The following is a 12722-nucleotide window of genomic DNA, read 5'->3' as shown; positions in this document are numbered from 1 at the left end:
TTTTTTTCATTTTGCTATGTCGTTTAATTTTTCATTTCTTACTTATTTAAAAATGTTTTCATGTTGTTGCATCTCTTATATTTTCCTTTTCAGTCTTTTACATCTTCATATTGTTTTTTTTTAATTTGGTTGTTATGTCTTGTATAATTTTCATCTTATTACATGTTTTATACTGTTTAATTTTGTTACGTCTTTCACATTTTTCATAACTCTTTACATTTTGTTACATCTTTTAAATATTTTTTCTTGTATCTTTTAGGTTATGTTCATCTTATGTCTTTTACATTGTTTCCATTGTTTGTGATGTTTCATCATGTTACATCTTTTGGAACATATCAAATAATTGCAGATTTTTAAAGGCCAATACAATATCTTATGCAGTTCTATAATAATAAAATGCTGTGATCTAAAGGTTCAGTGTGTTTTGTGATGTTTGGATTTAGTGACACTAAAAAGAGAACTACAGGGGTGTCCGTGGACCAAAACCGGCCTGCTGAAGAATTCAATCTGGAAGAATTTGCAAAGTGCAAAATTACACATCTGTAAATTGTAATCCACATGTGAAAATTAAAAATACAGAATGATATTGCTAAAATTGCACAATTTTTCTTTACAAATTTCAGGTTGTTCATTGTTCTTCAGGTTAGTCACATTCATTGTAAAAGTATAGTTTGTAAATGTAAACATTTTCAGACTGTAATTTTACTTTTTTTTGGACAAAAACCAGACCTTTGGAGTTGTTGTTATTTATATGTTATTACGCTATTGTTTTACTAGTCCAACCCATTTCAGGTCAAATCAGGCTGTATGTGGCCCGAAGTCAAATGAGTGTCAACCCCTGGTATACAATATGGAAAACACTACTTTACTATTATTTTTTTGTTTTTCTATTTTAATACTTATCCTACTTTGCATGTTTGAGTTGAAAAACATGATATGATCACTATTCTGTGCGTTTTCTTGAGAGTAAAGCAAAAAGACTCACATCACAGAACTGTCCATAGAATTTAAGCAATTCTGTCATTTCCACAGAAGTATTAGAGCCCAATAACAGACAATAATATTCTGACTAAAAATAATAGGCTGATATTAAGATTAATCTTAAATATTTGAGATTTTATCCTCCATCACTTATAGACGTGTGTTAAAACATCCCGAGTAAACAGGACAGGAGCAGCTCACACTAGTTTGATTAAACTCATCTAAAACTGATCTGTTTACTAATTAATGTTGTACACATCGATGGATTCATCAGCTGCTCTTCTGTAGAGTTTATCTTCTTCCTGATGCTGAGTTGTGAGGCTGTGGGCGCCTTATTCAGAGTCTGGGTTTGATTCCAGACTCTACACCTGCGTGCCGCTGAGCCAGGCAGCTGTGTGAGTCTGTGTGTGTCACTTCTCTTCTATGTGAAAACACTCTCTGTGTTTGGCTAACGTGCTAGCAGCCTGTTAGCTCCCTGGATGTCAGGGCTATGACGGAGGGGGGTGGACACAGCGCCAGTGACCGGGGTTGAGCCGCTACAGCGGATACACGGCCGCCAGCAGCCGGCCTGACTTCACCGGGAGTTGTGTAGAAGTCAGAGCGGCTCAGCGGCGCACGGGGAGCGGGCTAAGCTAACGCTAACGTCCGTCCCCGCTTCGGCTACAGCAGCAGCTAAAGTACGGACTTAGCACTAAGTTGGTGACGTATTCCCGCTAACCCCGCTCCGCCGAGACAGGCCGGGGTGAAAATCAACGCACTTTTACTTCAATAAAACACACGACAGAAAAAGGTGCGCAGCGGGCTGAGGCGGCGGAAGCAGCGGCGCTTTGACGGAGGATAAAATGTAAAAAAACTTACAGTCTTTCCTCTCCGCTCTCCACGGCGGCCATTTTTATTTAAATAAATAATTTTATATTAAAAAAAAGCCTCCAAACATCTCAGCCCCCTGCCTGCACCCCGCCCCCTCTGACTCCATTTCCAACAGAAACACCGCGAGATCTGCCCCCAGATGACTTCAACGCGCACGGGCAGGGCCGCTGTACTACCGCGAGATCTGAACTCTCATCGGTCACAAAACGTTCACGGTAAACCAGAGTTCTGTGAAAAATGTTTTTTTTGTTTGTTTATTTATTTTTTTTGGTTTTGGTTTTTTGCCAGTACCCTCCATAGAAAAACAAGAGTCGCCTAGCAGAACGTTTAAATTATTTTCGTCAACAAAATTATAATATTACAATAAAAGGTATTAAATATTAATGACACAAAAACTGAAATGAAAAGCAGTTTTAATATCGTACAATTTCACACAAACACAGTAAAAGTACTTACATTTAAGAATATGAGCAGCTGTAAATCAGTGTTTAATTTTTTTGTCTCCTGTCTGTACGGAAACATAACTCCAGAATAACACTTATACTACAGTGAACTTAAACAACTTAACTGGACAATATTTGTTTTTAAACAGTCAGTTATCACACACACACACACACACACACACAAACACACATATATATATATATATATAAAAGTGTTAACTTGTTAACCTTTGTCTGTTGGGGAAAAAAACCTCAGCAGGTAGATGTCTAATGAGTGCAGGAAGACAAAAATGGTAAATATGAGCCACACAGTGTGTTCGTATAAGACATGACTTTACTAATACGGAGAAATGCACTTAGATTTAGTTATATAGTATAGTTTCTCCTCCTCGAGCCAAAGGTCTAAAGACAGAAGGTTGTATATTGTACAGACTGTGAAGGCCTTAGAGGTGAATCTGAATTGGTGAAATTGGGCATCCATATAAATCCTATTGAATTGAATTGAATTGAATTGAATTGAATTGAATTGAATTGAAAGAACATTTTGTCTCCTCAGTTCTATTTTACATGACTGGGTATTTCCTTCTCCTTTGCTGTAAATAAATAAATAAATAATAAATAAATAAATAAATAAATAAGACTGTTGTAGAAGAATGATGATCTTAAGAATTTATTTTGAACAAAATAAGACAAACTAACAAAATCAATAAAATTAACAATATAAATAAAGAATGAACTAAAATGGATAACATAATAAACAATATGAACAAAATGATTATTAAAATCACTGAGACATTCTGCAGAATGAACTTAATAATTAACAAAATATCTAAAAATGAATTAAACAATGAACAGAGTTATGGTTTGAAAAGAGAAGTATTTATAGGTTTTTGCATTCCTCACTCAGGTTTTTCTGTCTGTTTCAGATGAAAGTTGTTGAACCACTAGAGGTCAGCAGAAACCAGACTTTTAAAACCTAAACCAGAGGTTAACAGAAGAATAACATTCAGTGTGTGATATTTAGTGATATCTAGTGGTGAAGTAACAGATTTTAGCTGAACCAATCTCACCCTCCCTGAGGTGGTGACGAAAATACACAAGACCCTCATTAGACACAGAGTTTTGTTACTGTTGTGTTTTTTTAGTCTGGAGGATAAAAACTCCAGTTCAGTCTCAGACATAGTAGACATTGTAATACACCTTAATACTGCATATCATCTGTTCTAAAATAATAAAAAAGAAGAAGATGAAGTCCATTCTGAGCTCCACACTTAAAAATAGCAACCTCATTATAAAACAAACAAAAACAGAAAACACTGATTGTTATTTTCATATGGTTATACACTGACAAAAACCAAACAGTGCATATGAATTTCTATTCTGGTGTTACATCCTTTTAAATCTGATGCTCTGGGCCTTTGATAAGTGGTAAAATGGATACAGTAAGCTAAAAACCACTCTAATATTGACATTGTCTATTATTTTCTCTGTATACGAGAATAAATCATGTGTATGTAGGTCATGTGAGTTCAGCTTTCAGCTGCTCCACTGAACCAGCAGGGGGCAGCAAAGTTCAACCCAGAGGTTTTGATGTTGTGAAACTTTTTTTTTTTTTTTTTTTTTTTTTTAATTTTATGACATTTGATGTGGGTGTCAAAAAGTCCTACAGAGGCATGTGAGATCTTAGTCATGGTGTAAACCTTCAGCCCATCTTTGTTATGTGTGATCACACCAGGTTTTGGGATAAAATCACAAACATGATTTTTGTGATGAGACACTTCACCACATGAGGAGTTTGTTCCACTGCATCAATGCTAATCATAACAAACAAATGAGTACTTCAATGAAGAAATCAGAAGTGATAAAAACAAATTCTGAAAAACATAAATAAGTACACGTAATTATTTCCAGTATTTCTTATCAGTATCTTATTCAAAGGGTTGCAGTTTGCAGAATTGTGCAAAAAAAAAAAGTCCTGTAGAAACATAAAAGAGATGTTAAAAAAAAAAGTTTTAGATTATAAATCGTGAAAACAAAAAGGCAAGAACGCATTTTATTTACTTTTTTCTTAAATCTTTCCGAAGTAAAACTAGGAGAGAGTAAGTAAAACTATTATAGAAAAAAAAGAGAGTTCATTTTAATTGTATATTCTTAAGTGTCTTTCCATCAGAGTGCATTTTTCAGTTTAGTTTCCAATTTGGAGCGCAATCTAGTGTAAGTGAAATGTTTTACATCAAACAGAATCATTTGAAAGATTTGTTAAAGTGATGTTAACAATTAAATTGGTAAATGATGATATTATTCAGTGTTGAAATAAAATCCTGAGTCATTTGGTCCAAGAATTAGACAAAGCCAACAATCAAAAAGTGACCCCAAGACGTAGACTGGTCCCAAGTACAACACCAGATTGTATTTGGATACATTTTTACCATGCGATACAATACACTATGATATGATACAATACGATACAATACGATACGATGCGATACAGTACGATATCGTACGGTATGGTACGATACAATACAATTCAATACAATACATTAGGTTATGATACAACACAACACAATGCAATACAATACGATGGGATACAATACAATATGGATCCGATACAATAAAATACGATGCAATAAGGTACTAAACGATACGTTACAATGCGATATGATGTGATTCAACACAATACGGTATGGTACAGTGTGGTTGGTACAGTACGATCGATACAATATGATACCTATGATACATTACAGTATGATATGATGCCATATGATACACTATGATACGATATGGTACAGTACAATACAGTACAATGTGGTACTGTATGGTAGTGATAAATCCGGTTCAACCCAATCCGATACAATACAATTACAATGTGATATGATACGGCACCATACGCTAGCCACAATACGATACAATATGATATGATATGATATGATATGATACGATACGATAAGATAAATAAAATAAGATAAAATAAGATATGATATGATATGACATGATGCGATGTGATGCGAAACGATAAAATATGATGAGAATCTGTACAATACAATACTGTACAATTAGATTAGATTAGATTAGATTAGATGTATGATTACATATGAATATTCGGTGGTGGTTGGAGGGACCGTTGGCTTCTGTCAGTCTGTTTGCTTCTGACAGCTGTGGATACATATGTAGTTTACCACCACCAGAGTGTGAGTGTGAGAGAGAGCGAATAATGGATCAATAATGTAAATCGCTCTGGGTTGCCTCGAAAAGCTATAGAAATCTAATCCATTATCATTACATTAAAAGAAAATAAAGGTACTGATTAAAATGAAAATAATAAGAGTAAAGTGTGATAATGTGAAGTGTAGATTAAACAAATATAATGTCTGTCAGTATAATTAGATGTAGCGTCATATATTTTTTCTGGATCTTTATCGTACTACTGTATGTTCTGTCCGTAGTTGACTCTGCGTGTTTTCACTTTTACGAAACACATTTGATTTTTCTCACGTGAACATGTTTGCAGTTCACATGAAACCTGACAGTTCCATGTCTATGTTTACAGTTTTTTCCACTCTCGCCCTGACATGAGATGAGAGTGTGAAAACATCTGCTAATAGAAACAAGGAACAGGAAGCTTTTTACTAAGCAACGCCTGAAAAAAATTTAAAAAAATTTATAAAAAAAAAGGTTGTTAGATGCATGTGGAGACACAGCGCTGATCAAATCTAAAGTACAGAGAATGTACAGAATTTGTACATGAGTCTGGACACGTCAGACCTAAAAAGATTTGTGCGTTCAGATTATCACCCTATTCTGTTTTCTAAAATATAAAATCTGATTTTTCTTTGATAAACTGATAATAGATGCAGAGTCTTTTGTTACCAAACCGTATGGGGAAACAGTTTGGTTCTATTATCTGAACTTTCTCTTACATTTTTTAATCAAAGTACTGCCACGTCAGATAATGTAAACACACAAAATAAATGCTCAAGTAATAAAATAATAATAAACCTTACATCATTCAGTAAAAAAAAAAAAAAAAACTAACTACACGTGAGTTGTACAACATGTTCACACTCAAGATCCAAATCCAAAGGGTGAAATATAACAACCGTATGACTCAAACTGATACTCTCTTTTCTAGTTCCCTGGTGGTTTGATCGTTCTTTTTTGTTTATTTATGACTGTGGTTACCAAATGTTTTTGCTTAAGACCACAAAAAAGAGAAATGTGACTTCTTTTCAGGACACAGGACATGTCAAAAAATAATTATGAAGTAATATAACACTAATATTTATTAAAAAATTAGTCCATATATTACGTGCCTCTTTAAATGTAAAAGATAAAATGTATAAAGTGAAAATTGTACAACCTGCATTGCATTAACATCCTCACAACAATGTCACAACATTAAATCAAAATGACTAGAAATGGCATTGAATTAACAAAATAAGCAAAATATGAGAAAAAAAAAAAAAGAGGGGGGCAGGATGAACAACATAATGAAGATAATGAGCAGCAAATTGACAAAAAAATCAATAAAATGGACAAAATGAACCATATATTGAAGATAATGAACAGCAAATTTATGTAAAAATCTATAAAACTGATAAATGAACAACATATTGACATATCGACATATCGACATATGGTCCTTGGGCAAGACACTTCACCCTCCTTGCCTCCAGTGCCACCCCACTGGTGTATGAATGTTTGGTGGTGGTCAGAGGGGCCGAGGTGCAAAAGGGCAGCCACGCTTCTGTCAGTCTGCCCAGGCAGCTGTGGCTACAGATGTAGTTTACCACCACCAGAGGGAGAATGTGAGAGTGAATGAATAATGGGTCAATAATGGTAAAGCGCTTTGGGTGTCTAGAAAGGCGCTATATAAATCCAATCCATTATTATTATTATTATTATAATGAACAGCAAATTTGTGTAAAAAATCAATAAAATGGACAAAATAAACAATATATTAAAGATAGTGAACAGCAAATTAACATAAGATCAATAAAATGAAAAAAAAAAAAAAAACAATATTGAAGATAATAAACAACAAATTATTATAAAAAATTTGGGGTATTTATTTGTTCATAAAAAAAAATGGTGATCAACATTTATTATCATCTCAAAACAATATTATCCTCTTTATTTTGCATTTTTCAGTGTAAATCATGTATTCTCCTGTATTTAATTAACTGATCATGCAGATGTTCATTAAAGCTCAGACTAAATTCAAAGGTTATTATATGAAAACAGAGAAAACTGGGGGGAAAAAAAAGTCATTTTTCTGAAAAATATATAATGAACTGACCATAAAAAAGTGTCTCCATCCACTGTTATTTATCAAACCTGAGGAAAACCTGCACAGACGAAGCACTGACCACCCTGTTGAAGTCCTCAAAACATACAGAAGATCTGATTTTACAGATGACTTTAACCCTTTCACACATGAGCTTTGACAACCTTAGTCAACATGTTTTTTTCCGGAGTGTTTTTATTCCTTTTTAACCCATTTTTTGTCAGCTCCTAAATAAATTCTTCTCTATATTTCACCTTTCTTAAATGATTTATCATCATTTATTATAATATTCCTCTGTATTTGTGTTTTTTCAATGAAAAACATGTATTTTCCCGTATTTAATTTATGATCATATAGATTTTCATAAAAGCTCAGAGTAAAGTTGAGAGTTTTAATATCAGAAACAGAGAAAACTGAAGAAAATGTGACTTTTTCAGCAAAGATATCAATAACTGAACATACAAAAAAGTACCTCCATCCACTGTCATTGAAGAGAGTATCTATCTGTCTACACTGTAAAAAAAAAAAAAACAGTGGGAAAAAAACGGTATTATTCCGGCAGCAGGGGTGCCGAAAAAACAGGAAAATAACCATCTCATAAAATACGGAAATTTTCCATAATTAAAATACAGTTTTTTGCCCTAACTTTACATGAGATTTTGCTTTTTTTTTTTTTTAAGATATTTTAATGTTTAATAAAGAATTTTTCATGTATTAAAACAATCAAATTACCTATAAATAAATATCTAAATAATTTTCAATGAGACTCAGTTGTTCAATCCACTGATAAAAAAATGTATTTGGACAGTTTATCAGTGCTTATACATGTTATACATTCACAAAAATACATTTATTCAACATTTTTGTTGTGAAACCTCCTGTAATTACACAAGATATTTGTCAATTAACAAACAAGTCTTGCTAAATTTACAGAACAAATACTTCTTTAACAGTTAATTGTCAGTAATTTTATCTCATTGTATTTTTTTTTTTTTACAGTATTAAGCTTTAAATGAACAGTTTAATCTCATAAATAGAAAAGAAATGTTTGTGAAGTTACGATACGTTTACAAATGTATTTTAACTGTATTTTTCTGTGAAAAAAGAAAACATTTCTTTTAAAAAAACTGAAATTGTATGGTTATTCACAGTTACAGCTTTTTCATGTTATTTACATTTGACATGTAAAATCACAGTCTGTTTTTGTCATTTCATTGATATTTTCCTGTATCTTAAAAATACAGGAAAATCTGTAAAATAAACAGTGAAAATTCGGTTAAATTACAGATTTTTTTTACAGTCTATCTATCTATCTATCTATCTATCTATCTATCTATCTATCTATCTATCTATCTATCTATATCTCTATCTATCTATCTCTATCTATCTATATATCTATCTATCTATCTATCTATCTATCTATCTATCTATCTATCTTTTGCAGGGTTTTTTTTAGTGTAAATCATGTATTTCCTATATTTAATTCACAGATCATGCAAATGTTTATGAAAACTCAGAGTAAATTCAAAGTTAATAATATCAAAACAGACAAAAATAAAGAAAAAATGACTTATTCAGCAAATATCATTAACAGAACTTTAAAAAAAAGTATCTCCATCCACTATCACTGATCCAACTCCATGGGTTTTACTGGTGAATCAATACTGTCGAAGATGTTGATGTTTCCATGGTAACTACGGAGCCTCTGAACGTCCAAATGGGTCATATCTGATGACCATGAAAAGACAACAAACTGTATTTTACACCAATTATTTACTTGTATTAATAGTATCAGTGGATCAACAGTTCTTAAACAGTTTAGATCAGTAAATGCTTCTGGTCGACGGTGGTTGTGTGGGTTTTTATGGGTTAACTTTAACATAATGAGGAGGTGAAAGAGTAGATTTGAAACAGGTCAAATGGTGCGTTCAGGCGCTCATAACAAAACCACAAGGCTCAAGATATTTTAACAGAAGGAAACCTGGATGCAGATGCTTGAACGAGGGGATCCCCCCTTACCCAGACCCTTCTCACTGAAGCACGCTAACTCTAAACGGTGACCTACATCTATAACCTTCAACCTAAAACACCAACAAATACAATGAAAACCACAAAACATGAACTAGAATGAAACAGACGTTGGGTAAAATCCTTTTCCTTGGGTTTTTCCCTATGAAAATGTAGAAAATATCCTTTAACCATTTAAAAAGCAGTGGTTTTATAATCACGTCACACGTGAGGTTTTTCCAGCTTTTATGAATCAACATTTTCCCCATAAAACATTATGAAAAGTCTCAACTAAATCAGTCAATTCATCAAAATAAAAATAAAACTATTCATGGGTTCAATCAGACGTGTCAATATTGTAGGATTTCTTCAGTAAATAAATTAACATTGTCGAGATGTTATGAAGATATTACATTTTAATCAGAATGGGAACATAACAATAAAAATAAAAACTATAATAATTCCAGTATTTTCAATATTCAGGTGTCAAATCTCTGCTGTGTGGATGATGTTTCTACACAAAAACAAAGTTCCTGCATGTTTTATTTTTCCATATTTCAGAGTTTTAATAACACTTTCAGGATATGTTTATTTACATTGTGCATTTCATACACAAAATAATGAGTAAGTAAGAGGTTAAAACAATGAAGATCATAAAAATCAATAAAATGGACAAAATGAACGATATATTGACGCTAATCACCAGCAAATTAACAGAGAAATCTATAAAATGGACCAAATGAACAACATATTGAAGAAAATGAACAGCAAATTTATGTAAAAATCCATAAAATGGACAAAATGAACAATATATTGAAGATAATGACCAGCAAATTAACATAAAAATTAATAAAATGGACAAAATGAACAATATATTGAAGATAATGACCAGCAAATTAACATAAAAATCAATAAAATGGACAAAGTGAACAATATATTGAAGATAATGACCAGCAAATTAACATAAAAATCATAAAATGGACAAAAGGAACAATATATTGAAGATAAGGATTGGGTTTTTCCCTATGAAAATGTATACAATATCCTTTAAAACAATGCAGATCAAAATGTTAAAAAAAAAAAAGTCATATTTAACGTTTTTAAATTAGAAGAAAGTACAGGACACATAAAGTCACAACGTAAATTTAAAAATATTCAATAAAATGGACAAAGTAGATCAAACTTAATCTACAATGAGTAAATTAATCAACAAAAAAAAGTGGAATGAACAAAAATAACTGAAGTTAATTTACAGCACATTAACTTAATCAAATAAATGGAAAAAAATGAATAAAATTACAAATGAACAAAATAAGGAAATAATGACAGAAAAATAGCATAATAATCAATAAAATGGACAAAGGACTAAATAATTAGGTAAATTGACAAAAATGAACAAAATAATAAAGATAATTAACGGAAAATTAACATAATAATCAATGTAATGAACAAAAGTAATGAATATAATGACGAGAGAATTTGCAAAATAATCAATAAAATGGACTAATTAATAAAAACAAATCATCAAACATTAATCTAAAATAAGACAATCAATAAACAAAATGAACAAAATTATCTATAAAATGAACAAAATAATGACAATAATGACCAACATTCTCTTACAAATCAATAAAATGGACAAATTAATAAAATGAACAAAATAATGAATATAATGAACAGCAAATCAACATAATAATTGATAAATAGGAAAAAATTGATATAAAATGGACAGTGAATAAAAAAACTGCAAAATGGACGAAAATGAACTAAATAATGAATATAATGAAGAGCAAATCAACATAGTAATTAATAAATAAACCAAAATCAACAAAAATCAAATAAGGAAAATAATTATTAAAATGGACTGAATTTTAAAAAAAAAACAAAAACAGTGAAATGGGCAAAAATGAACAAAATAATGAAGATAACGAATACAAAATTAACATAATGGTAAATGAAATAAATAAAGATAATAGTCAACTATAGTTTAACTTCTACAGTCATTTTATATTTGATTACATGGAGTTACAGTGAAACATTGACCAGAAATTTACTCCAAAATTAACCAAACTCTAATGTCCCCACTGGTTCTAATTAATATTTACTGCCCATTTATGACAGTTTGTCTGATGACTGAACAACTAAATGACAATTTAAGTCAGGGGTGTCAAACATGCGGCCCGTGGGCCAAAACCGGCCCGCCAAAGGGTCCAGTGTGGCCCGTGGGATGAATTAGTGAAGTGCAAAAATTGTGAAAGATACAGACCTGTGTGATCTCAAGAAAAATCCTAACATAATTATCTATAAATAATGACAAGTAGAAATTTGCTTCTTGGTTTAATGTGAAAAAATAACATTACACTATGAAACTATCTTTTAACAATGAAATGTGAATAATCTGAAATGTCTAAAGAACATTACGTAGAATTGTACCAATATTCTGCCTGTTACTGAATGTTTGGTCTATTTGTAGATCCACTGTGATCTGTAAGTTTTGTTAATAATAAACTGAGATGTAATATAGTAGAAACTTACTCTAAAAGTTAGTAAATTTTAACAATACTCTGCCTCTTACCAAATGTTTGTGTAACATTGTGTGTTATATGCATGTTTACATGATGAGTTGAAGCACAATATTGTTAAAGTTGCACTTATTTTTCTTACAAAATTTCAGTTTTTTCAGGTTAACCACATCTTTTTAGTGAAAGGGTAGTTTGTAAATGTTCATATTTTTTTTATTGCACTAAAATAAAGACAAAAAGTTGTCATTTACAGGGTGTTATGGTATTATTTTACTGGTCCGACCCACTTGACGTGAAATTGAGCCTAATGTGGCCCCTGAACTAAAATGAGTTTGACACCCCCTGATGTAAGTTATAAACATACTGAGGACCCTGTAAATGTGTAGGAATATACTGCACTGTACACACTGGGTGGTGTACGGTTAGTGAGAGTAACACACACACACACGTAAGTCTATGGTGAGTGTAAACCTTTTACCCTCATGGTGGTAAAATCACTAGAATAGGAAGTGAGCAGCTTTAGTCAAATCTGAGAGCAAACGCTCACTCAGGGTTTCCTGTTTTAAAGAAGAAAAAAAAACACTGTCGGTCACATTAAAGAGATATTTCCCATTT

General features: G+C 31.8%; 1 protein-coding gene across 1 annotated transcript in view; it reads right to left on the bottom strand.

Moving 5' to 3' along the window:
• Nucleotides 1-1923, bottom strand: part of LOC115422034 (serine/arginine repetitive matrix protein 5) — a 28697-nt gene extending 26774 nt beyond the window's left edge. The window contains 1 exon segment of the mRNA XM_075353484.1: nt 1840-1923. Within this exon segment, the coding sequence (XP_075209599.1) occupies nt 1840-1871 (32 nt within the window). The 5' untranslated portion in view covers nt 1872-1923.
• Nucleotides 1924-12722: the final 10799 nt, after the last annotated feature.

This window comes from Sphaeramia orbicularis, chromosome 7 (genome assembly GCF_902148855.1).
Source record: "Sphaeramia orbicularis chromosome 7, fSphaOr1.1, whole genome shotgun sequence".
In the NCBI taxonomy this organism is placed as follows: domain Eukaryota; kingdom Metazoa; phylum Chordata; class Actinopteri; order Kurtiformes; family Apogonidae; genus Sphaeramia; species Sphaeramia orbicularis.
This window is presented reverse-complemented; position numbering and strand designations above follow the sequence as displayed.